Source organism: Bos javanicus, chromosome 6, assembly GCF_032452875.1.
Source record: "Bos javanicus breed banteng chromosome 6, ARS-OSU_banteng_1.0, whole genome shotgun sequence".
NCBI classification, from domain to species: domain Eukaryota; kingdom Metazoa; phylum Chordata; class Mammalia; order Artiodactyla; family Bovidae; genus Bos; species Bos javanicus.
This window is the reverse complement of record NC_083873.1, coordinates 11,319,742-11,347,593: the sequence shown is the minus strand read 5'-3', so window position 1 is coordinate 11,347,593 and position 27,852 is coordinate 11,319,742. Positions and strand designations below refer to the sequence as shown.

Here is a 27,852-nt window from a genome sequence, read left to right as displayed (position 1 = left end):
GTGCCACCTGGGAAGCCGCTGCTGCTGCTGCTGCTAAGTCGCTTCAGTCGTGCCGAACTATGTGCGACCCCAGAGACAGCAGCCCACCAGGCTCCCCCGTCCCTGGGATTCTCCAGGCAAGAACACTGGAGTGGGTTGCCATTTCCTTCTCCAGTGCATGAAAGTGAAAAGTGAAAGTGAAGTCGCTCAGTCTTGTCCGACTACTAGCAACCCCATGGACTGCAGCCTACCGGGCTCCTCCGTCCATGGGATTTGCCAGGCAAGAGTACTGGAGTGGGTTGCCAGTGCCTTCTCTGTGGGAAGCCACAGTGCTGTTCAATTAAGTAGTACTGAATGCATTTCTAAACTCATATGATATGTGAAATGATGTGTTTATGCTGTGCATATATGCATAAATATCAATAACATCCATAAGAAAATGGTACTGCTAATAAATGGTGAAAGTTGCTCAGTCGTGTCTGACTCTTTGAGAACCCCATGGACTCCATGTGACAGTCCATGGAATTCTCCAGGCCAGAATACTGGAGAGAGTAGGCTTTCTGTTCTCCAGGGGATCTTTCCAACCCAGGGATTGAACCCAGGTCTCCTGCATTGTAGGTGGTGGATTCTTTACCAGCTGAGCCACAAGGGAATCCCAAGAATACTGGAGTGGGTAGCCTATTCCTTCTCCAGCAGATCTTCCTGACCCAGGAATCAAACTGGGGTCTCCTGCCTTGCATGCATTGATGTGTTAAAAAAGCAAAGTCCATAAATGGAAAGTAGTGAGAAATTTAGTAGTGCAAATATTAAAATGTTTTGTACCAATAGGTACAGCTCCTTGACACAGGCACAGAAATGGATGGATAGCTCAGTGGAACAGAATAGAATTTAGAGAGAATTCTCTGGCAATCCAGTGGTTAAGATTTTGCACTCTCATTGCCGAGAGCATGGGTTCAATCCCTGATCAGGGAACTAAGATCCCACAAGCCATGAGGCATGGCCAAAAAAAAAAAAAAAAAATAGAATTTAGAAATTGACTGAGAGGGTGACATTTCAAATAAATGAGAATAAGATGAAATACCTAGAAGTGTTGAAAAGGCTGGATATTTAGTTTAAATGGATCCCAGTCTCATTCTTTCCTCAAAAAAAGAAAAAAATGTCCAGATGAGGAAAGGCTAAAAATTAAAGAAACAATATAAAATGAAGTAGAACTATTTAAAAGATAATCTTAAAGTGGGAAATGTTTGCTAAGTAATTTGAGAATAAACTCAGAGACCACTTAGGAAAAGGCATTTATCCTTCTGGCCCCCAAAAGAAAAAAAAATAGTTGACAGAAAATTATAAAGCAACAATACTTAAAGAGAAATGCCACATTCAGTTCTGAAGTTAAAGTGAATCAGGTGATACTGCATTGACAGCATCTGATAGACTGCTGGAGAACGAGAGATGAAAACCATTTGAATTTGCATTTCCCTGATTATCCATCTGAGGCTAAACAGCTTCTGTGTTATGCCGTTGGTTTTTCTTCTGTGAAATAGGTGTTTTCTCAAGTTGTTTGGCGTGGGGGTGTTCCTCATTATTTGTTGTAAGTATTTTTTTAAATTTTTGATTCTGTTTTGAAGTATAGCCAGTTAACAAAGTTGTGATAGCTTCAGGTGTACAGCGGAGGGGCTCAGCCGTACGTATACACGTGTCCATTTGCCCCCAGACTCCCTCCTACCCAGGCTGCCGAATAACACTGGCAGAGTTCCCTGTACCGCACAGTGGGTTCTTGTGGGTTACCCATTTCCTCATTATTTTGTTCTATGTATTAATTCTTTATTTTGTGTGTTACAAATACTCTGCATCAACTTATGGTTCCATTGCTTTTTATTGATAAAACGTCTTCCATTCTCTAGATGTTTATTGTTCTGTGGTCGTATCTGTCGGTCTTTTCTTTATGACTTCTGGGGTATGTGACTGGCTCAGGAAGGTCTTCCCCACCCAAATGCAATAAAATTATCTTTGGGGTTTTTCCAAGTACTTCATCTGTTTTAATTTAGTTTAGCTGTTTAATCCTTCTCTGATTTGTGCTAGCAGAAGGATCTAGCTCACTCTTTTTTCTGAACCCGTGGCTGGAGGCCTCATTTCTGTGCTGATGAAGATGCTGACTTCCTATCCGCAGGGCAGTCCATCTTGTCTGCCACCTCATGGCTCTCTCTGCTCCTAATACTGAAGACGTGCATTGTGATGCTCCTAGATTCTACAGTGCATTTTAATATCTTGAAGCATAAACTCTTGTTTTTTCAAAAGTTTTTTCGCCTTTCTTATACATTTTCTTTTCTAGATAAATTGTAGGCTCAGATTTTTAAGTTCTGTAACAATCCTTTTGGAATGTAGGCTGAGGATGCATTGAACTAAATTTTATAAAAAATCAGCATCTTAATAACATTGATGTTTCCTTCCCATCCCATGTTACATCTATTTGAATAGATTTTCTTTTTTGTCCTTCAGTAAAGTTTTCTTGTTTTCTTTCTGTGGATCTTCTAAATTTTATAAAAAATCAGCATCTTAATAACATTGATGTTTCCTTCCCATCCCATGTTACATCTATTTGAATAGATTTTCTTTTTTGTCCTTCAGTAAAGTTTTCTTGTTTTCTTTCTGTGGATCTTCTATATTTTATTAATAAGTTCACTCTAACTCTTAAATGTGTATTATCTTTGTTGCTATCTTGAGGGTTTTTTTTTTTCAATCCAATTTTTTAAGTTAGTGTTTGCCACAGAGCAGGGGGATTCTAAAGTATCTATAATTTTAATAATGGTAAGTTTCTGGAATTGGGAGAATTTGTTTTACATTAATTACATTTATTATGAAGGGTGGAGAGGGCTTTGTGAAGAACTGTTATTAAAACAATTTACACTTTATAACCAATGGGGTCTTAAATTCTAGAAGATACAGTACATGTACATAGAATTGAGATGCTGCCTGGCCTCCTAGCTCTTTGGCAACCTAAGCACACCTTTCAGTGAAGTTTCAGTTCCAGAGTCTTCATCATGAGTTAAGCAAATTCTAGACCCCCTCGGCGTCTAGCTCCTGCATCTACTCATGTTACCTGAGGGTCGCTGAACCAGTCAAACCCCAAACCCAGCCGCTTCTGTGTACTTGTAGGACATCAGGCACACCAAACCTTTTCTGATGTACGCAGCAGATTGGAGATCTTGGGGAGGGATTCCGTCCCCTCGTGGCCAGGTGGCCCCTGCCCCTCCCTCTCTCTACCCCAGTCTCTCACTATCCTCTTACGCCTCCAGATCAGGACAGAGAGTTGGGAATTCACCTTGGGCCTCAGTCCCCACATTAAGCCAAGTACAGCGCATATACGTGCTAAATCGCTTCAGTTGGGTCTGACTCTTTGCAATCTCATGGACTGTAGTCGGCCAGGCTCCTCTGTCAGGATTCTCCAAGTAAGAATACTGGAGTGGGTTGCCACACCCTCCTCCAGGGGATCCTCCTGACCCAGGGATTGAACCTGTGTCTCTTATGTTTCCTGTTTTGACGAGAGTGTTCTGTACCACTAATGCCACCTGGAAATTGCAAGCCAAATGTGGTATTACCTTCTAAAAATGCTGAGTATTTCCCCTGGAGGGAGTGAACCATAATGAATAAAAGTTTTTCTAGTCTGTTACATACCAATAAAGACAATATATTTGAATATATTCTGTTTATGGCTAATGACTATGATAGGAAAAGCTGGAAAAATAGGTTTATGATTTCATTGTGTATCAAGCAAAGCAGAGAACAACTGAAGAAGTATCTGTAATTCTTTATGTATCCATAGAGTCAGCTGAAACTTAAAGATATTCTAAGTTCTTGCGAGACAAAAATTAAATAATGTTATTCCCATCAGTTTAGTTGCTCAGTTGTGTCCAACTTTTTGCAACCCCATGGACTGCAGCATGCCTGGCTTCCCTGTCCATCACGAACTCCTGGAGATTGTTCAAACTCATGTCCATTGAGTCAGTAATGTCATCCAACCATCCCATCCTCTGTCGTCCCCTTCTCTTCCTGCCTTCAATCTTTCCCAGCATCAGGGTCTTTTCCAGTGAGTCAGTTCTTCGCATCAGGTGGCCAAAGTATTGGAGTTTCAGCTTCAGCATCAGTCCTTCCAATGAATAGTCAGGACTAATTTCCTTTAGGATTGACAGGTTGGATCTCCTTGCAGTCCAAGGAACTCTCAAGAGTCTTCTCTAACACCACAGTTCAAAAGCATCAATTCTTCCACACTCAGCTTTCTTTATAGTCCAACACTCACATCCATACATGACTGCTGGAAAAACCTAGATGGACTAGACGGACCTTTGTTGGCAAATTAATGTCTCTTCTTTTTAATATGCTGTTTAGCTTGGTCATAGCTTTTCTTTAAAGGAGCAAGTGTTTTTTAATTTCATGGCTGCAGTCACCATCTGCAGTGATTTTGGAGCCCCAAAAATAAAGTCTGTCACTGTTTCCATTGTTTCGCCATCTATTTGCCATGAAGTGATGAGACTGGATGCCATGATCTTAGTTTTCTGAATATTGAGTTTTAAGCCAACTTTTTCACTCTCCTCTTCCACTTTCATCAAGAGGTTCTTTAATTCCTCTTTGCTTTCTGCCATAAGGGTGGTGTCATCTGTGTATCAGAAGTTCTTGATATTTCTCCTGGAAATCTTGATTCCAGCTTGTGCTTCATCCAGTGTGGCATTTCACATGATGTACTTTGCATATAAGTTAAATAAACAGGGTGGCAATATACAGCCTTGACGTACTCCTTTCTAGTTCTAACTGTTGCTTCTTTACCTGCATACAGGTTTCTCAGGAGACAGGTATGGTGTTCTGGTAGTCCCACCTGTTTAAGAATTTTCCATAGTTTGTTGTGATCCACACAAACTGTTGTGATCCACCAATTTGTTGTTTGATCTACAGTCAAAGGCTTTGGTGTAGTCAATAAGTAGATGTTTTTCCGTAACTCTCTTGCTTTTTCTATGATCTCACAGATATTGACAATTTGATCTCTGGTTCCTCTGGTTTTTCTAAATCCAGTGTGAATATCTGGAAGTTCACAGTTCACGTACTGTTGAAGCCTGGCTTGGAGAATTTTGAACATTACTTTGCTAGTGTGTGAGATGAGTGAATTCCATGGACAGAGGAGCCTGGTGGGTACAGTACATGGGGTCACAAAGAGTTGGACACGACTGAGTGACTAACACTTCCCTTCCCCTGATCATTCTTTGGCATTGCCTTTATTTGGGATTGGAATGAAAACTGACCTTTTCCAGTCTGTGGCCACTGCTGAGTTTTCCAAATTTGCTGGAATATTGAGTGCAACACTTTCATAGCATCATCTTTTAGGATATGAAATAGCTCAACTGGAGTTCCATCACTTCCACTATCTGTGTTCGTAGTTATCACACCATTGTGTGATATCTGGGTCATGAAGATCTTTTTTGTTTAGTTCTTCTGTGTATTCTTGCCATCTCTTAATACTTCCTGTTTCTGTTGGGTCCATACCATTTCTGTCCTTTATTGAGCCCATCTTTGCATGAAATGTTCCCTGGGTATCTCTAATTTTCTTGAAGAGATCTCTAGTCTTCCCCATTCTATTGTTTTCCTCTATTTTTTTGCATTATTTTTTCCTATAAGTTTTAGTATTTTTGAATGTAAACATTTTGTAAATAGCATTGGCCCTGAAATTTTTGGCTTTAGAGAATTGGATAGTTGGTGATAAATTATTTGAAGACAAACCATAGGGAGAAACCACCATATGTATTCAGATCATTCTACTGTGCTATGTTTATATCTGTTCTAAGTACACCTAGCTTAAGACTGTATATAAAATGAAAATTCTGAATCAGTTTGTTGTGTTTCTTGCTTTGAATCTTCAAATTTCACTGTTAACTTTTTAGCACATGTGATCTTGATAAATGTGGTAGCATGTACGTTAAAAGCATTAATCTACAGTTGATATCTTCTGTTTCTTTCATATATTCATTAATGAGTAAAGTTGCCTGGAAAATGAGGTATTTTGATAAGATTTTCTTCCCTCCCAAATAATGATAGCCTATTTTACTCACTCAGTAGCTGGAAGGATGTACTTCCTTTCCATCTTCATTCTTGGTCATATAATGACACTATTTACTAATTCATTTGGGGCATAAAATGTAGTCCTCTCTTCCCTGCTAAGAAAAAGTGTAATAGAGCCAGTTAACACAGATCTCATTAAGTGAGAGGTGGGAAAGACAGCAGAGAAAATCAAGACATAAAGAGGCCTAAAATTCCATATAAATACTTCGTATTGAGCTGCATGGTGATGCCATTGTGATGGTACTCCATGCTGTACTTCTTACCTCTCGGCTGCAACTCAATTATGCCAGAAAGTGGTGTGCCATGAAAAAGCACAGATGACACAGTCGTCTCAATAACTTCTTCATCCTGAACCAGAGACCTCCCAGGTCTGCAAGCTGTAACTGAGATAGCTCACCCTGCCTGTTGTGACGACAACGTGGGACTGTCCCCTGTTTCCATGACTGTAATAGGGCATAGGTATTGCCAGTGGACAGTATACTTGTTTTCCTTACAGTAGAATTATGTGTTCTTCAAAGCACTGTGGCTTTATGAATTTTCATATGGGAAACTGAAGCTCAGTGCCTTTGATGAAAGACTTAGTCAGAGGGATGAGTTACCCCGAAAACAAGCTGGTGCTTACAGAATAAAATGCTGCCAGGTTCGTGTTCCTTAAAACAAACTGCTTTCATCTTTAGCACAAGTCAGTGATACTGGCGGAAGGGTGTTAATGTGTCTTCCTATGAAATGAGTAATTCCTGCAGTTTGACAGTTTCTTTAGTTAGTATCAGATTTGCTATGGCCCTGTATCTATTAGCTGTAGATGGACATGTTTGAGAATTTAGTGTTTTTCCACACAATGAGGGAAAGCTTCTGCTCGGAGATTTTCAGAACCCTGGGATGCGTCTCTATACAGTACATATGATTTCTGTTCTGTGTGAGTGGAAGTTGAAGAAATAATTAGAGAAACAGTAAAACTTGTTAGGCCTATGGTTCTGTGCCCCTATCAGCTAATTCCTTCTCTTTCTCAGTCATATAATACAGTACGCTTTTCAGAAATGCTTAGACCAAGATAAAATCAGCCTCAGTTCACATCAGTTCAGTTCAGTTGCTCAGTTGTGTCCGACTCTTTGCAACCCCATGGACTGCACCACACCAGGTTTCCCTATCTGTCACCAACTCCTGGAGCTTGCTCAAACTCATGTCCATCGAGTCGGTGTTGCCATCCACCCATCTCATCCTCTGTCATCCCCTTCTCCTCCTGCCTTCAATCTTACCCAGCTTTTCCAATGAGTCAGCTCTTTGCATCAGGTGGCCAGAGTATTGGAGCTTCTCCCTGGGTGGCTGTTGCGGTAGTAGTTTTTATTTTTGTCATATGTCTAATCTTTCAGGTATATCCTCATACAGATTTATCTCTAGCCATGTTTTAAACATAAGTTTCAATTTTTTTAAATTCTGTCTGAGATCTTAGGCCATTAATTACTGATATTTTGTTGTTGTTTATTAATCTTACCAAATTAACTATCTGTTCTCCTTATTTTAGTTAGCATCAGCAGGTGGAATATTTGAAAGGAAAATATTATATCCTCTTCAGGTTCTGATTGTTTAAGAAAATTATCTGAGTGCTTTTTAAAAACAGAGCTGTGATGACACTGATTATAAACTATATTACTCCTTCATAAAATTAACCGCCGTGTTTTGAATTGCAGGATCTCCAAAGGTGGGTAAATGGTGCTAATGAGCATGGCTTTGTCCTGGTGTCTTTTGGAGCTGGCGTCAAGTATCTGTCAGAAGACATTGCTACCAAACTGGCCGGAGCTCTGGGGAGATTGCCCCAAAAAGTGATTTGGAGGTAAAGTAATAATATAGATTGTTTCTTCACCACTGATTTTCTGTATCCTCTTGCTTAGTCCACGGATATAAATAACCACAACACACTGATACCCTGGCAACATTAGCAAAATGCCCTGACTTTTCATTTTGTTTCTTAATGTGTTGAAATCTAGGGATTAATTTATATAATACTCTTTAATATATAAATTAACATATTAATTTATATATTATTAATATATAATATTAAATATAAATTAAATTATATAATTATAATTTATATAAATTATAAAATAATTTATATTTATAAATATAATAATGTACATAATACCCTTTAATATATATTAAATGTTAATATATAAAATTTACATAATTTATATAATGCTTTCATTTTGTTTCTTAGTGTGTTAAAATCTAGGGATTAATTTATACAATACTCTGTGATGGAGAGAGGCATCTAGTCTATAGCATAAAAAGAAGATACAGTGCATAGTGATGTGTCCTTATTGATGTGCATTTTTATGTTACTCTCATTTTTGTTGTTCAGTTGCTCAGTCATGTCCAACTCTCTGCAACCCCATGGACCCTTCCGTTATTTATGATCATTTAAAAATGTATAGTTGCGTGCATTTCTGTGTGTGTGGGTTAGTCGCTCAGTTGTGCCCAACTCTTTGCACCCCCGTGGACTGCAGTCCACAAGGCTCCTCTGTCCATAGGATTGTCCAGACAAGAATAGTGGAGTGGGTTGCCATTCTTTTCTTCAAAGGATCTTCCTGACCCAGGGATTGAACCCAGGTCTCCTGCATTGCAGGCAGATACTGTCTGAGCCACCAGAGAAGCCATTTCTATATATTGCTTCAAATTAGTGTTGGAATGAGATTAAAAACTGATAGATGAATGATTAAATAGGTAAAATGTTTCATGGAACCTTTGGGCTCCCACTTTGTTTATAAATGCTTTTGATTCCTTTCATCCCAGAGACCAGGCCTTAAAAAAGACAGTGACTTGCCAGTTAGTGCTGGTCAAAACAGACCCTTCTTCTTTTGGGAGGCACGGCCAACACCTGTCTGTCTCTGGAATTTTTTTTTTTTAATTATTTACCTATTTTTATTTTTGGTTTTGCTGGGTCTTCATTGCTGCTCTCCGGCATTCTCTAGTTGCAGCAAGCAGGGGCAACTCTTCATTGTGGTGTTCGGGCTTCTCATTGTGGGGGCTTCTGTTTTTGGGGAGTGCCCATGGGCTCTAGGGCACACGGGCTTCAGTAGTTGTGGCACTTGGGCTCAGTACATGTGGTTCCCAGGCTCAACAGCCAAAGGCTCAGCAGTTGTGTCGAATGGGCTTAGTTGTGCCGTAGCATGTAGAGTCTTCCTGGACCAGGGATTGAACCCATGTCCCCAACACTGGCAAGTGGATTCTTAATCCACTGAACCACTGGGGCAGTCTGGTCTCTGGAATTTCTAACCCAGTGTCTAAACTTGGCCCTGAGCACTTACTTAGTACGTATTTATTTAGTACCTGCCCCTACCATTGAGCATTAGGGATACAGAAGTGAACAAGGTCAGCCCCATGGTGTCAAACCTTTACAAGTATGCTGTAAAGAATATGGTTTTCTCCCTTGTACAGACTGTGGGAGAATTAGTTCCCACTTCTGATGCAGCTTGGATGGGAAAGAATCTGCCTGCAATATGGGAGACCCGGGTTCAATCCCTGGGTCAGGAAGATCCCCTGGAGAAGGACATGGCAACCTACTCCCCTATTCTTGCTTGGAGAATCCCATGGACAGAGGCTGCAATCGATGGGGTTAGAAAGAGTTGATACGACTGAGGGGCTAACACTTTTCCTTTTCTCCCGGCTAAGCTATGAAGTGGATGTTGGGTTTCCTATGTTAGGCTTAACCCAGATAGTGCCCCTTCTGTTAATTATCTGGGCTGGTTTGTATCAGCCTATTTCAGGCTCTTGCCTTTCTCTCAATTGATGAGCACTTTATGGTTTGTGTTTCAAAGACCCAGGCAGGAAACAGCCTGCATCTTTACCCTACAGTACCATCCCTGGGGCTCAGTCGGAGAGGAGTACTTCTTGCATTCTCCTAGTTCTCGAGCCTTTCCTCGGGTTCTGAGTGTCCAGATGGGAAGTGGGGACTGCCCACTGGTGGCCCTGCCTGCCTTCCTCTCTCACCTTCTGGATGCTGGTAGAAAGTTGACTTTCTAGCAGAGGTTCATGTGGTTGCTATTTTCCTCAGCTCTGTGAGAATCGCTGAAGGAACATGGATCTCAATATAATCCAGAATGTTTCATATTTGTCCCTCAATCAGTGAAAATGTGAAAAAGTAACTAAAATTTTTGTTGTTATTGAAGCATGGCTTCTCTCTTAAGAATATCAACAAAAGATCATGTAACGTTTATTTTAAACCTGAAAGTTTAACCAGACAGTTCATACCAAGAGTTCAACTTTGATTCTTTGAAGCATTCATTGTCTGGTGTACATTTCAGATTTTCTGGAACCAAACCAAAGAATCTGGGAAACAACACCAGGCTCATAGAATGGTTACCACAAAATGACCTGCTTGGTAAGTCAATGACCCATGGGTGCTTACTTGGCTTTTTGATTTTAATTGTGTAAATGTGAATTTTACACTTGAGTAGCTTATATAGTATATGTGTGGTTTATAATAGAATCATTATATTATCTTGAGTGCTAAGTCCTAGATTTCAGACCAAGTCAGATCTTCAGTTATTGGCAAATCATTTTAAAGCGTAATCATTTAGGCCTAAAATGATGAGACCAGTCACAAATTTTGATTTTCTGAAAAATACACTTAAAACTGCATAAACTAGTAGGAGTAAAGCTATACCTAGTTAGACTGATCAGTTAAAACTAGTCAAACTAAAAACAGTGAAAATTTAGATTTGTATTATACTTTTACTATAGCTGTATCTAAGAAACCAGAGAAAGTTGAAGTTACTCATTTTTTTGAAACCCCAGTCAAGCAGAAAGCCAAAAAACAGTCAATTTATTTCAACTTTATTTGAATTGTCTGACTAAATTTACCCCTAAATCACTGGGAAATTTTGAATACTTTATTTCTTTCGATTTATTTATTTATTGGGGTTCTGATCCTCAACTCAAAATTAAAATGCAAATTATATGCATATCTCAAGATTTGAATATAAACAATTTAATTCTCTTTGATGAGCAGAGATAGTAAAATGTAAGTTGCTTTATTCATTAAATCTCTAGGAAAACATAATGCCATGTTATCCTTTAAGATATTACTTCCTAAGGAAGTTATAAAAAATGTTATTTTTTTGGCAATATCAACTCATTTATTTGTTCAATAGTACTAATCTTAACAGATTATGTGAAAGTAGGTGAAAGTTACATTCTTAAAAATAGACTTTTGGAGAGTATCTTTTAGAAGCTAAATGGACCCTCTAAAACCATGCAAATTGAATTTTGTAACTATTACAAATAGTTGTGAAAAGAAGAGAAGTGAAAAGCAAAGGAGAAAAGGAAAGATATAAGCATCTGAATGCAGAGTTCCAAAGAATAGCAAGAAGAGATAAGAAAGCCTTCCTCAGCGATCAATGCAAAGAAATAGAGGAAAACAACAGAATGTGAAAGATTACAGATCTCTTCAAGAAAATTAGAGATACCAAGGGAACATTTCATGCAAAGATGGGCTCTATAAAGGACAGAAATGGTATGGACCTAACAGAAGCAGAAGATATTAAGAAGAGGTGGCAGGAATACACAGAAGAACTGTACAAAAAAGATCTTCATGACCCAGATAATCACGATGGTGTGATCATTCACCTAGAGCCAGACATCCTGGAATGTGAAGTCAGGTGGGCCTTAGAAAGCATCACTATGAACAAAGCTAGTGGAGGTGATGGAATTCCAGTTGAGCTATTTCAAATCCTGAAAGATGATGCTGTGAAAGTGCTGCACTCAGTATGCCAGCAAATTTGGAAAACTCAGCAGTGGCCACAGGACTGGAAAAGGTCAGTTTTCATTCCAATCCCAAAGAAAGGCAATGCCAAAGAATGCTCAAACTACCACACAATTGCACTCATTTCATATGCTAGTAAAGTAATGCTCAAAATTCTCAAAACCAGGCTTCAGCAATACGTGAACTGTGAACTTCCAGATGTTCAAGCTGGTTTTAGAAAAGGCAGAGGAACCAGAGATCAAATTGCCAACATCTACTGGATCATTGAAAAAGCAAGAGAGTTGCAGAAAAACATCTATTTCTGCTTTATTGACTATGCCAAAGCCTTTGACTGTATGGATCACAATAAACTGGAAAATTCTGAAAGAGATGGGAATACCAGACCACCTGACCTGCCTCTTCAGAAATCTGTATGCAGGTCAGGAAGCAACAGTTAGAACTGGACATGGAACAACAGACTGGTTCCAAAGAGGAAAAGGAGTATGTCAAGGCTGTATATTGTCACCCTGCTTGTTTAATTTATATGCAGAGTACATCATGAGAAATGCTGGGCTGGAAGAAGCACAAGCTGGAATCAAGATTGCCAGGAGAAATATCAATAACCTCAGATATGCAGATGACACCACCCTTATGGCAGAAAAGTGAAGAGGAACTCAAAAGCCTCTTGATGAAAGTGAAAGAGGAGAGTGAAAATTTGGCCTAAAGCTCAACATTCAGAAAATGAAGATCATGGCAACCAGTCCCATCACTTCATGGGAAATAGATGGGCAAACAGTGGAAACAGTGTCAGACTTTATTTTTGGGGGCTCCAAAATCACTGCAGATGGTGACTGCAGCCATGAAATTAAAAGACGCTTACTCCTTGGAAGAAAAGTTATGAGCAAACTCGATAGCATATTGAAAAGCAGAGACATTACTTTGCCAACAAAGGTCTGTCTAGTCAAGGCTATGGTTTTTCCAGTGGTCTTGTATGGATGTGAGTTGGACTATGAAGAAAGCTGAGCATCAAAGAATTGATGCTTTTGAACTGTGGTGTTGGAGAAGACTCTTGAGAGTCCCTTGGACTGCAAGGAGATCCAACCAGTCCATTCTAAAGGAGATCAGTCCTGGGTGTTCTTTGGAAGGAATGATGCTAAAGCTGAAACTCCAGTACTTTGACCACCTCATGTGAAGAGTTGACTCATTGGAAAAGACTGTGATGCTGGGAGGGATTGGGGGCAGGAGGAGAAGGGGATGACAGAGGATGAGATGGCTGGATGGCATCACCGACTCGATGGACGTGAGTCTGAGTGAACTCCGGGAGTTGGTGATGGACAGGGAGGCCTGGCGTGCTGCAATTCATGGGGTTGCAAAGAGTTGGACATGACTGAGTGACTGAACTAAACTGAACTGAACTATAAAACAGTAAATATAAATAATTCCTTTTCATCTAATTTATTATAAATATTATTCTATAAATTATAAAAATTATGGGAAAAAAAGGCAATTTACCTTTTTTGATATTTGCATTTTTTTCTGTTTCTTATCTTTACTGTTATGATGTCAGATGCCGTAGAAAGTAGGAAGGAAGCAGGAAATTTAAATATCTCCGCTTCTTGACCCTCAGCCATCTCACTGCAACAGCAGACAGTGCTATCTGGGATCATCGGAATTGGTTTCATGCCATTTTTTTCTCTGAGGCTATACAGCAGGGTGTAGCTGCTCCCAGAGGGCCTCCCAATTTTGCAGCTCCTCCAGGTTCCTCAGAATCTCAGCTCTCCGCCTTTACTGAGATTAGTATCCTTTACAACTCCAGCAATGACCTCTGTGCATCCTCTGCTGGTTTCTGACTTTGTTCTGAAGATTCCTCCAGGAACAGAAGCAGGAACCAAATCAGGGTCCCCTCCTCTCTCAGTGCACTCCCCTTGCTCTCCACACACCAATCCTCTTTACTTTTTCACAGCTGGCCTTGCTGGTGGTCAGGTTTCACTCGAAGAAAAAGAGTTCTACTGCTGAAAAGAAAGTTTGAAATCCACTGCGAGGGCAGATTCCTTAGTTGGGCTGAGTTGAGAGGCCCCTTGTGGGTCAGGGCAAGAGACACAGTGACCAGCCTTCTAGATGTTGGGGGCAGAGAGTCCTGGAGCCCCACTGAGACCTAGGTTCATATGTGACGTGTGTTTATTTTAAATGCTCAAGGGGGAGGAGCTAAGATGGCAGAGGAATAGCACAGGGAGACCACTTTCTCCCCCACAAAGTCATCAAAAGAACATTTAAACGCCGAGTAAATTCCACAAAACAACTTATGAATGCCGGCAGAGGACATCAGGCACCCAGAAAAGCAACCCATTGTCTTCGAAAGGAGGTAGGAAAAAATATAAAAGACAAAGAGACAAAAGAGGGAGGGATGGAGCTCTGTCCCAGGAAAGGAGTCTTAAAAAGAGAGGTTTCCAAACACCAGGAAACACTCTCACTGCCGAGTCTGTGCTGAGCTTTGGAAGCACAGAGGGCAACATAACAGGGAGGAAAAATAAATAAACAATTAAAACCCACAGATTAAGAGCCCAAGAGTAACTCCCCCAGAGGAGAAGCAGTGCAGACGCCTGCACCCGCCACTAGCAAGCGGGGGCTGGGCAGGGAGGCGCTGCGTGGGCTGCAACTCAGAGTAAGGATCTGGCCTTAATGCCCTGAGCGCTATCTGAGCGAACTAATTTGGGCTAGCAAACCAGACTGTGGGATAACTACCACGCAAAAAGCCAGCCCTAACCTAAGACACCTCCAGACCTGCGCACGGAACAAAGGACTGAACAGAGATAGCGGGCTGCAGACCATCCCCCTCCGGTGACAGGCAGCCAGAGCCGGAATGGGGCAATCGCAGTGCCAGAGAGACATTATCTACAAAACTGTAAGCAGGCTTCTTTGCCAACTAAGACTTCTTGGGGTTCTGGACGGTCAACATCCGCCTGAGAAGGTGCGCTGGTTGTACACCCAGAAAACCAAGTGGTGGGGAGGCGATAAGTCGCAGCAGCTGCGCTCGCCAAACACCTCATCACCTGAGCTGCTCGGACCTGGGAAGGGCGCAAAATGCAGGCCCAACTAAGTCTGCGCCTCTGAGGACTACCCGAGTGCTTGAACCTGAGCGGCGTAGACCTGGGAGGTGCAAGCAGCCCAGGGCCGGCCACGGATGGTTCCCAGTGGAGCAACCTAGAGCCTGAGCAGTGTGGGCAGGGAGGCTGCAGGCGGGTGAGCGGGGGCAGGCCCAGTATGGCTGAGGCAGTGCAAGCACACACCAGTGTTATTTGTTTGCGATGTCCCTCCCTCCCCACAGCGCGACTGAATAAGTGAGCCTAAAAAAAAAAAAAAAAAAAAAAAGTGTCCACCACCGCCCCCTTTGTATCAGGGCGGAAATCAGACACTGAAGAGACCAGCAAACAGAAGAAGCTATAACAGAGGGAACCACCTTGGAAGCGATAGGCAATAGATTAAAACCCTGTCGCTAGTACCGACTACATAGGAAGGGGCCTATAGATCTTGAGAAATATAAGCCAGACCAAGGAACTAGCCAAAAATGAACTGACCCCACAATACCCACAACACCACCAGAGAAAGTCCTAGATATATTTTTACGATCATTCATTCTTTCCTTTTTTTTTTTAATTTTTAAAAAAATTTTAAGTCCTCTATTACTCCTTTAATTTTCACTTTTATAACCTACTATTACTTTGAAAAAAAAAAAGACCCTATTTTTTTTTAAAGCAAACTTCATATATATACATTTTATAATTTTTGTGACCTTGTTTTTTTTTTTTCTTTTTCTCTTTCTTTTTTTCTTCTTTTCTTTAACATTGTATTTTTGAAACTCCAAACTCTACTCTGGATTTTTAATTTTAGCTTTTTGGTATTTGTTATCAGTTTTGTACCTATATATTTTTTATAATTTTTGTGACTTTTTTTTTCTCTCTTTCTTTCTCTTCTTCTTTTCTTTAACACTGTATTTCTGAAATTCCAAACTCTACTCCAGATTTTTAATTTATGCTTTTTGGTATTTGTTATCAATTTTGTACCTATATTTTCTTTATAAATTTTGTGACTTTGTTTTTGTCTGTTTTTTTCCTCTTTCTTTTTCTTCTTCTTTTCTTTAACATTGTATTTTTGAAATTCCAAACTCTACTCTAGATTTTTAATTTTTGCTTTTAGGTATTTGTTACCAATTTTGTACCTTTAAGAACCCAATCTTCAGTACCCATTTTTTTACTTGGGAGTGAGATTACTGGACTCTCCTTTTCCTCCACCAGGTCGCCTGTGTCTCCTCCCTAACCCCTCTCTACTCTACCCAACTCTGTGAATTTCTGTGTGTTCCAGACGGTGGAGAACACTTAGGGAACTGATTACTGGCTGGATTTGTCTCCTTTTCATTTCCCCCTTTTTTCCTCCTGGCCACCTCTGTCTCCTTTCTCCCTCTTCTCTTCTCTGTATAACTCCGTGAACATCTCTGAGCGGTCCAGTTGTGGAGTGCACATAAGGAAGTGATTACTGGCTAGCCTGCTCTGTCCTCTCTTGATTCCACCTCATCTCATTTGGGTCACCTCTAACTCCCTCCTCCCTCTTCTCTTCTCCATGTAACACTGTGAACCTCTCTGGGTGACCCTCACTGTGGAGAAACTTTTCATCTTTAACCTAGATGTTTTATCAATGGTGCTGTATAGAAGGAGAAGTTTTGAGACTACTGTAAAAATAAGACCGATAACTGGAAGCAGGAGGCTCAAGTCCAAACCCTGACTCTAGGGAACTCCTGACTCCAGGGAACATTAATTGACAGGTGCTCATCAAACGCCTCCATACCTACACTGAAACCAAGCACCACACAAGGGCCAGCAAGTTCCAGGGCAAGACATACCAAGCAAATTCTCCAGCAACACAGGAACAGCCCTGAGCTCTAATACACAGGCTGCCCAAAGTTACTCCAAAACCATAGACATCTCATAACTCATTACTGGACACTTCATTGCACTCCAGAGAGAAGAAATACAGCTCCACCCACCAGAACACCGACACAAGCTTCCCTAACCAAGAAACCTTGACAAGCCACCTGTACAAACCCACACACAGTGAGGAAACACCATAATAAAGAGAACTCCACAAACTGCCGGAATACAGAAAGAACACCCCAAACTCAGCAATTTAAACAAGATGAAGAGACAGAGGAATACCCAGCAGGTAAAGGAACAGGATAAATGCCCACCAAACCAAACAAATGAGGAAGAGATAGGGAATCTACCTGATAAAGAATTCCGAATAATGATAGTGAAATTGATCCAAAATCTTGAAATCAAAATGGAATCACAGATAAATAGCCCGGAGACAAGGATTGAGAAGATGCAAGAAAGGTTTAACAAGGACCTAGAAGAAATAAAAAAGAGTCAATATATAATGAATAATGCAATAAATGAGATCAAAAACACTCTGAAGGCAACAAATAGTAGAATAACAGAGGCAGAAGATAGGATTAGTGAATTAGAAGATAGAATGGTAGAAATAAATGAATCAGAGAGGAAAAAAGAAAAACAATTTAAAAGAAATGAGGACAATCTCAGAGACCTCCAGGACAATATTAAATGCTACAACATTCGAATCATAGGAGTCCCAGAAGAAGAAGACAAAAAGAAAGACCATGAGAAAATACTTGAGGAGATAATAGTTGAAAATTTCCCTAAAATGGGGAAGGAAATAATCACTCAAGTCCAAGAAACCCAGAGAGTCCCAAACAGGATAAACCCAAGGCGAAACACCCCAAGACACACATTAATCAAATTAACAAAGATCAAACACAAAGAACAAATATTAAAAGCAGCAAGGGAAAAACAACAAATAACACACAAGGGAATTCCCATAAGGATAACAGCTGATCTTTCAATAGAAACTCTTCAAGCCAGGAGGAAATGGCAAGACATACCTAAAGTGATGAAAGAAAATAACCTACAGCCCAGATTATTGTACCCAACAAGGATCTCATTCAAATATGAAAGAGAAATCAAAAGCTTTACAGACAAGCAAAAGCTGAGAGAATTCAGCACCACCAAACCAGCTCTCCAACAAATACTAAAGGATATTCTCTAGACAGGAAATACAAAAAGGGTGTATAAATTCGAAACTAAAACAATAAAGTAAATGGCAACGGGATCATACTTATCAATAATTACCTTAAACGTAAATGGGTTGAATGCCCCAACCAGAAGACAAAGACTGGCTGAGTGGATAGAAAAACAAGACCCCTACATATGTTGTCTACAAGAGACCCACCTCAAAACAGGGGACACATACAGACTGAAAGTGAAAGGCTGGAAAAAGATTATCCATGCGAATAGGGACCAAAAGAAAGCAGGAGTAGCAATACTCATATCAGATAAAATAGACTTTAAAACAAAGGCTGTGAAAAGAGACAAAGAAGGTCACTACATAATGATCAAAGGATCAATCCAAGAAGAAGATATAACAATTATATATGCACCCAACATAGGAGCACCGCAATATGTAAGACAAATGCTAACAAGTATGAAAGGAGAAATTAACAATAACACAATAATAGTGGGAGACTTTAATACCCCACTTACACCTATGGATAGATCAACTAAACAGAAAATTAACAAGGAAACACAAACTTTAAACAATACAAAAGACCAGTTAGACCTAATTGATATCTATAGGACATTTCATCCCAAAACAATGAATTTCACCATTTTCTCAAGCACACACGGAACCTTCTCCAGGATAAATCACATCCTGGGTCATAAATCTAGCCTTGGTAAATTCAAAAAAATTGAAATCATTCTAAGCATCTTTTCTGACCACAATGCAGTAAGAGTAGATCTCAATTACAGGAGAAAAACTTAAAAATTCCAACATGTGGAGGCTGAACAACACGCTGCTGAATAACCAACAAATCACAGAAGAAATAAAAAAAGAAATCAAAATTTGCATAGAAATGAGTGAAAATGAAAACACAACAACCCAAAACCTGTGGGACACTGTAAAAGCAGTCCTAAGGGGAAAGTTCATAGCAATACAGGCATACCTCAAGAAACAAGAAAAAAGTCAAATAAATAACCTAACTACACCTAAAGCAACTAGAAAAGGAAGAAATGAAGAACCCCAGGGTTAGTAGAAGGAAAGAAATCTTAAAACTTAGAGCAGAAATAAATGCAAAAGAAACAAAAGAGACCAAAGCAAAAATCAACAAAGCCCAAAGCTTGTTCTTTGAAAGGATAAATAAAATTGACAAACCATTAGCCAGACTCATCAAGAACAAAGGGAGAAAAATCAAATGAATAAAATTAGAAATGAAAATGGAGAGATCACAACAGACAACACAGAAATACAAAGGATCATAAGAGACTACTATCAGCAATTATATGCCAATAAAATGGACAACGTGGAAGAAATGGACAAATTCTTAGAAAAGTACAACTTTCCAAAACTGGACCAGGAAGAAATAGAAAATCTTAACACACCCATCACAAGCACGGAAATTGAAACTGTAATCAGAAATCTTCCAGCAAACAAAAGCCCAGGTCCAGACGGCTTCACAGCTGAATTCTACCAAAAATTTAGAGAAGAGCTAACACCTATCCTACTCAAACTCTTCCAGAAAATTGCAGAGCAAGGTAAACTTCCAAACTCATTCTATGAGGCCACCATCACCCTAATACCAAAACCTGACAAAGATGCCACAAAAAAAGAAAACTACAGGCCAATATCACCAATGAACATAGATGCAAAAATCCTTAACAAAATTCTAGCAATCAGAATCCAACAACACATTAAAAAGATCATACACCATGACCAAGTGGGCTTTATCCCAGGGATGCAAGGATTCTTCCATATCCACAAATCAATCAATGTAATACACCACATTAACAAATTGAAAAATAAAAGCCATATGATTATCTCAATAGATGCAGAGAAAGCCTTTGACAAAATTCAACATCCATTTATGATAAAAACTCTCCAGAAAGCAGGAATAGAAGGAACATACCTCAACATAATAAAAGCTATATATGACAAACCCACAGCAAACATTATCCTCAATGGTGAAAAACTGAAAGCATTTCCTCTAAAGTCAGGAACAAGACAAGAGTGCCCACTTTCACCATTACTATTCAACATAGTTTTGGAAGTTTTGGCCACAGCAATCAGAACAGAAAAAGAAACAAAAGGAATCCAAATTGGAAAAGAAGAAGTAAAACTCTCACTGTTTGCAGATGACATGATCCTCTACATAGAAAACCCTAAAGACTCCACCAGAAAATTACTAGAACTAATCAATGATTATAGTAAAGTTGCAGGATATAAAATCAACACCCAGAAATCCCTTGCATTCCTATACACTAATAATGAGAAAATAGAGAGAAATTAAGGAAAGAATTCCATTCACCACTGCAACGGAAAGAATAAAATACTTAGGAATATATCTACCTAAAGAAACTAAAGACCTATATATAGAAAACTATAAAACACTGGTGAAAGAAATCAAAGAGGACACTAGTAGATGGGGAAATATACCATGTTCGTGGATTGGAAGAATCAATATAGTGAAAATGAGTATACTACCCAAAGCAATTTATAGATTCAATGCAATCCCTATCAAGCTGCCAACAGTATTCTTCACAGAGCTAGAACAAATAATTTCACAATTTGTATGGAAATACAAAAAACCTCAAATAGCCAAAGCGATCTTGAGAAAGAAAAATGGAACTGGAGGAATCAACCTACCTGACTTCAGGCTCTACTACAAAGCCACAGTTATCAAGACAGTATGGTACTGGCACAAAGACAGAAATATAGATCAATGGAATAAAATAGAAAGCCCAGAGATAAATCCATGCACCTATGGACACCTTATCTTTGACAAAAGAGGCAAGAATATACAATGGATTAAAGACAATCTCTTTAACAAGAGGTGCTGGGAAAACTGGTCAACCACTTGTAAAAGAATGAAATTAGAACACTTTCTAATACCATACACAAAAATAAACTCAAAATGGATTAAAGATCTAAACGTAAGACCAGAAAATATAAAACTCCTAGAGGAGAACATAGGCAAAACACTCTCCGACATGCATCACAGCAGGATCCTCTATGACCCACCTCCCAGAATATTGGAAATAATAGCAAAAATAAACAAATGGGACCTAATTAAAATTAAAAAGCTTCTGCACAACAAAGGAAATTATAAGCAAGGTGAAAAGACAGCCTTCAGAATGGGAGAAAATAATAGCAAATGAAGCAACTGACAAACAACTAATCTCAAAAATATACAAGCAACTCCTACAGCTCAACTCCAGAAAAATAAATGACCCAATCAAAAAATGGGCCAAAGAACTACATAAACAGTTCTCCAAAGAAGACATCCAGATGGCTAACAAACACATGAAAAGATGCTCAACATCACTCATTATCAGAGAAATGCAAATCAAAACCACTATGAGGTTCCATTTCACACCAGTCAGAATGGCTGCGATCCAAAAGTCTGCAAGCAATAAATGCTGGAGAGGGTGTGGAGAAAAGGAAACTCTTACACTGTTGGTGGGAATGCAAACTAGTACAGCCACTATGGAGAACAGTGTGGAGATTCCTTAAAAAACTGGAAATAGAACTGCCTTATGATCCAGCAATCCCACTGCTGGGCATAGACAGCAAGGAAACCAGAATTGAAAGAGACACATGTACCCCAATGTTCATCGCAGCACTGTTTATAATAGCCAGGACATGGAAGCAACCTAGGTGTCCATCAGCAGATGAATGGATAAGAAAGCCATGGTACATATACACAATGGAGTATTACTCAGCCATTAAAAAGAATACATTTGAATCAGTTCTAATGAGGCGGATGAAACTGGAGCCTATTATACAGAGTGAAGTAAGCCAGAAAGAAAAACACCAATACAGTATACTAACGCATATATATGGAATTTAGAACGATGGTAACAATAACCCTGTATACGAGACGGCAAAAGAGACACTGATGTATAGAACAGTCTTTTGGACTCTGTGGGAGAGGGAGAGGGTGGGATGATTTGGGAGAATGGCATTGAAACATGTATAATATCATATATGAAACGAGTCGCCAGTCCAGGTTCGAAGCACGATACTGGATGCTTGGGGCTGGTGCACTGGGACGTCGCACAGGGATGGTATGGGGAGGGAGGAGGGAGGAGGGTTCAGGATGGGGAACACGTGTATACCTGTGGCGGATTCATTTTGATATATGGTCAAACCAATACAATATTGTAAAGTTAACAAATTAAATTTAAAAAAATGCTTGTGTTTTTGCAAGCTGTAATTTCTTTCTGGCCATCTAACACCCATCTCAAGTGCCATGGTTTTTTGTCTTACATTTTTTATGCAAGTCTCTCTGCTCACAAGGAGATCTGGAGTTTGAAATACTTCACTAACTTTGATAAATTCTCTCTTTTATCTCCAAGACAACCAGATGTTACATGATGTCCTATCTCTTAGAACTAATTTTTGTATTTACCTGTCCCTGCTTGTTTTTGTTCCTAAAATGTAGAATTGGACCCTAAGATTAAGAAGTGCAGGTGGTACAGACATGACTTGAATGTTGTGAAAACTGAGCACTGTGCAGTGTTCCTCCTTGGATAAGCACAGAAACATTTCTTGGACATCTGCAGTCCAGCCTCACATTTTTACTTTTTTTTTACAGAGTGTGTTTGGCTTTAATATAGATAAATGTTTAAGTAGCCAGAAGTGGGTGTCTGCGTTTAGTAGAATGTGGTTATACTCTGGTATTTTTGGTCATTCCTTGCTTTCATTGACCTATTATTAATTACTGGCTATTTGAATGCAGTTGGTATTTGTGTTTTGGGAGAAGATATTTTAATATACTTCTTAAAACTATAAATGTTAACTACTGAAAATGGCTTTTACTTCATATATACACATCTGATAATTATGCTTATAATAAACATTGTAATTGGCACAGAGTAGGAATCAGTGAAACTGTGTCTTTAAAAATCTTATATCTGAAATGCATGTTTATTATAATGTCAACTCTTAAGAAATTTCTGGAAAACATCTTCCTAGAGTAATAGACAATATTCTAAGTGGTTTTCTTTTTTAATCCTTCTTTAGGGCATTCCAATATTAAAGCCTTCCTGAGCCATGGTGGTTTGAATAGTATTTTTGAAACTATGTATCATGGTGTGCCTGTGGTGGGAATCCCGCTCTTTGGAGACCATTATGATACTATGATCCGGGTACAGGCAAAAGGCATGGGGATACTGCTGGAATGGAAGACAGTGACTGAAGGAGAGCTGTATGAAGCGCTAGTGAAAGTTATCAATAACCCCAGGTAAGGTTTCAACTGCTATTAAAGCAGGCGAACTATATTTACCACAGCATATTGTCAATAGCTGAAAATTGCCAGTAAATCATCAATAAACTAAATATAGACATATCCTTTAGATTTCTGTGTGTAATGCCTTGTGCATGCTTCTGTCACTTGAAAAATAAAAATCGCAATCATTTGGCCAGCCATGTATTACCTCGAATAATATTCCACCACTGTTTGCCAAACTGGGGAAGAAACCACCATGGGAACCTTTGGGTCCCTAGAGTTTATCAATTTTTGTGTCCTTTATGTCACTTTAATGCTCATAAAACTTTATATCACCATTTTCCTTATTTCCATTATAGAGAGGAGGCACTTAAAACTCAGAGAGCTTAAGTAATACACCCCTAATTATACAGCTTTGGAGTAGGGATTTGAACCAAGACTGTCTGATTTCAAAACAGGTGCTCTTGATACTGCCAGGTACTGGGTTTCCCTAGCACTGGTCATCAATGAAATGCCAAGATATATTTACTCAGATGAATGACTTGGTCAGAATCTTTTATCTTGTTTCTTAAATTCTTGATGTGTCTTGAGTTAACCCAGTTCACAACTGAGCCTCAAATGGTCGGGAGTTGGCCTGCATAGTTTTAAAACAAAGCATAGGTTTTCCCATTTTTATGCAACATTTAATTGATCCTGCATTTCAAGTGACATTAATGTCTGGAAATGTGTGAGCTTTTCCTCTTAATACCCAGGATATATAGCATAACACTGGATTGAGAAATATTGCCATATTCTAAGAACACACAATAAAGAAAAGCTCTTTCATATAAAATAATGTTTCTTTTATGTAAAAGACTGGATTCAAGTGCCCTGGGGTTCTTTATGCTCCCATATGTGGGCTCAGAGGCAGCCTTTATGCACTGACCCCTTAGAGGATCTAGGGTCTTGGTTGTAATTCTTGGCACTTGGAGCAGTATGTTTGATCATCCAAGGTGTCAGAGTAGGGGACCCCTTCATCTGTGTTCTATAGCTTTCCTTTTAAAACTGTGCTCAGATGCTCAGTCGTGTCCAACTCTTTGCAACCCCGTGGACTTAGCCCACCCAGCTCCTCTGTCCATGGTATTCTTCAGGCAAGAATACTGGATTGGATTGCCATTCCTTCTCCAGGGGATCTTCCTGACCCAGGGATGGAACCCATGTGTCTTGTGTCTCCCTGCTTTAGCAGGCATATTCCTTACCACTAGCACCATCTGGGAAGTCCTTTAAACGTATCAGTTCAGTTCAGTCGCTCAGTCATGTCCAACTATTTGTGACCTCATGGACTGCAGCACACCAGGCTTCCCTGCCAATCACCAACTCCCGCAGCCTGCTTAAACTCATGTTCATCGAGTTGGTGATGCCATCCAACCATCTCATCCTCTGCATCCCCTTCTCCTCCTGCCTTCAGTTTTGCCCAGCATCAGGGTCTTTTCCAATGAGTCAGTTCTTTGCATCAGGTGGCCAAAGTATTGGAGTACATCAAGGCTTTAAAAATATCAGATCAGATCAGATCAGTCTCTCAGTCGTGTCCGACTCTTTGCGACCCCATGAATCGCAGCACGCCAGGCCTCCCTGTCCGTCACCAACTCCCGGAGTTCACTCAGACTCATGTCCACCGAGTCAGTGATGCCATCCAGCCATAAGTATAGTGTTTTTCAAAATGTGATGTTCTTGTGGAAAATGACATGTGTGCCTTGCCTCCACTCTGTAGCTACCGTCAGAGGGCTCAGAAGCTTTCAGAAATCCACAAGGATCAACCTGGTCACCCCGTCAACCGGACTGTCTATTGGATCGATTACATTCTCCGTCACGATGGAGCCCATCACCTACGTGCCGCCGTCCATCAGATCTCTTTCTGTCAGTATTTTTTACTGGATATTGTCTTCGTGCTTTTGCTTGGTGCTGCCTTGTTTTACTTCCTCTTGTCATGGGTGACAAAATTTATCTGCAGAAGAATCAGAAGTCTGTGGTCAAGCAATAAGCACAGCACAGTGAATGGACATTACCATAATGGAATCCTCAATGGCAAGTATAAAAGAAATGGCCACATTAAACACGAAAAGAAGGTGAAATGAGCCAACAGCCCACCTGGTAGTAACAAATCTATTCAGTCATTGAATTTTTATTGCTACAAGTTAGTCTAACAACTACTAAATTAAAAACATCGGTAAACAATTCTAACACTCCCTTTTCTGATCTTATTAATGAAATTCTGTGGAATTAAGACGGCTGTAAAAAGCACAAACCTAAAATGCAAAAATGTATTTTATTCGAATACTGATACAGGTAGTTTTGGCACTGCACCTTTTAGAAGCCTTAATTATTTAAATCAATTAAGTGACTGTGTCAGACTTTAGTTTTAAGTCTTGATATATGTGTGTCCCAGACGAGGAACGGTTTATTTTCTCTTAGAAAGGTTTGTCTGTGTGTGTATGTGTGTATGTCTATGTGTGTGTATGTTTCCTAAATGAGAGACTTTTAGCCAGCTGCTTGTTATATTTGTTGACAGTACAACACATCTAAGAATGAAATAGAAAGTTAGGATCCAAGTGTTTCTCTTCTAGAACTTAATATATGGGAACTCAGAAACAGTACCACGAAAGAACACTTTTTTTCCTTAAAAGTGAATGCAGAGGAAGAAAATGCAAAAGATAAATGGCACCTGTTTTTGTACTTCGGGGTTTTTTAATTTGTTTTCTTTTTTTTTTTTTAACAACTGGATTCTTCTGGAGGGGGAACGTACAATTAAGTAAATGTATAAATTGGTTGTCATAGTTTATTTTTATTTCCCCCCCTACCAATAATTTGCCTCTGGGAGAATTTTATAGTTTTTTTTCTATTTCATTTTAATGAATAACATTATCTTAGCTATATAATTCAGACAAAGCAACAAAGCTCTAATTTTTGTTCAAAGTACTGAAGACTACTGCTTATATAGCATCTTTAAACAGGGCCGTTGTTTGATGACTTTTCTGTAATGTAATTTTTGAATGTTCAGATGTGATATTTCCAAAGTTTTAACTAAAAAACCACCTTCTTCATCCCCTTTTGGTGTCTGGGTCACACAATCTCTTATATAGGTGCCAACATTTAATTCTTTTCATTGGATCTTTTGCTTTTCTCCATATTGGTACCTGCTTTGTCTGAGAGGTTTGAGATCTGGTTACCAAATCAAACTTGCCATGACATACAGAAGTGACAGAGAAATTGTCCCACTTGTTTGTGAAAAGGAGTTCCCACTTCCTCGTCACTCCCTTCACCTCGCTTCAGCCTGCTCTGACTCTTCGATCCTTGTGGCTGACATGGGATAGTGACAGTATTCATTTGAGAATGGGGTGCAAGTCACAGACATCATAAAATCAGGACCTCCCCACTGAACCATATACTCACTGGCATCTAGGAGTTCATTCCATGTCATTCTGTTTACTTAGCATTTGCACTACACATGTTGAGTGTATGCTTTATTTATTTGTAGTTCGAAATCTTATGTCTGACAGCTGAAAGTAGAAAACTACAGCATTTTTACCTGACGACTTTCACTAACATGGGAAGAGTTGTGAAAATTCTAGAATGCTGTAAATCCTTGTCATACACTATGACATACGACTTCATCACACTCCCACCAGGAGCCACTCTCCTGTACTTAGAAATAATGTCACAAGTAGTTTTCTCATGTACAATGCAGGCAAATACATTGCTCTCTGAATACTTGAAGAAATGGTATTACATATATAAGCCTATTAGTTCTACCTTTTCACAATCTTGTAATATTGCCGTTAAAGGGAAAGAAAACACAGGCTATGAGTGGTGGGATGGCAACAGGAATTAGAGTGTATGACTGAGCTGATTTTGCTTTTTTGGAATTGGATGAAGTTGACAGTAGGCATTCACCGGATGATTAAGCATAAGTTAATCTCCACTGTGATAAGAACTTAAACAATAAACATGATTTAAAAATAGAGAAATGTTGTTGGAATAAAATTTTTATTCAGATTTTATTTCACAATATTATGTATATCCATTATAAACATGTTTCTGAGATAGGTCTCCCATCTTTTATATGTGTATATGAGTGTGAAAACAGTGTGTTACATGTGAGAATGTTTTTTTTTATTATTATTAAACAGAGGGGTTTACCTTACAAATACATCAGCATGGATCATAAAATTGTCCCATAATTAAGAATGTTAAGTGTAGGTATTTACTGATCATTGTTGTTGTTGTTGTTTTTTTTTAGTAAGCTTATTGTTAGCCAGTTTTGGTAAATAGAGTGATTTTAAATTTTCCACACGGGCTAGATTCTCTAATAAAGTGAAGTTTTCATGAAGGTATTTATTCATTTATTTTTTTAAAAAAAACTTCTGCAAGTGTTTCTATAACTGGTCATCATCTTGTCAAATGCAAATAAGAATTAAGACATTAATCATTCTTTATCTAGAGCCATAAGTTTCAATATCTCCCCACACAGATGTAGAAACAGAGCTTGGATGTCCAGGATTGGAGGGAAGCAATGTTTGGGTTAAAGCAGTGGTATATGATTAAGCTTGAAGAAAGCTGGAGATTATTTCTTGAGGATGTAGACACTTTGTATTACAATCTGGGGACATTCTCAGATTGCTGAGTACAAAGTTGGCATTTTTCTGGTAAA

The 27,852-nt window shown here is 39.3% G+C and overlaps 1 protein-coding gene across 1 annotated transcript in view; it reads left to right on the top strand.

Moving 5' to 3' along the window:
* Positions 1-27,531, top strand: part of UGT8 (UDP glycosyltransferase 8) — a 108,892-nt gene extending 81,361 nt beyond the window's left edge. The window contains exons 3-6 of the mRNA XM_061419303.1: positions 7,767-7,909; positions 10,377-10,453; positions 22,961-23,180; positions 24,916-27,531. Coding sequence (XP_061275287.1) covers positions 7,767-7,909; positions 10,377-10,453; positions 22,961-23,180; positions 24,916-25,279 — 804 coding nt within the window. The 3' untranslated portion in view covers positions 25,280-27,531. The remainder of the gene's footprint in view (positions 1-7,766; positions 7,910-10,376; positions 10,454-22,960; positions 23,181-24,915) is intronic.
* The last annotated feature ends 321 nt before the right edge of the window (positions 27,532-27,852 follow it).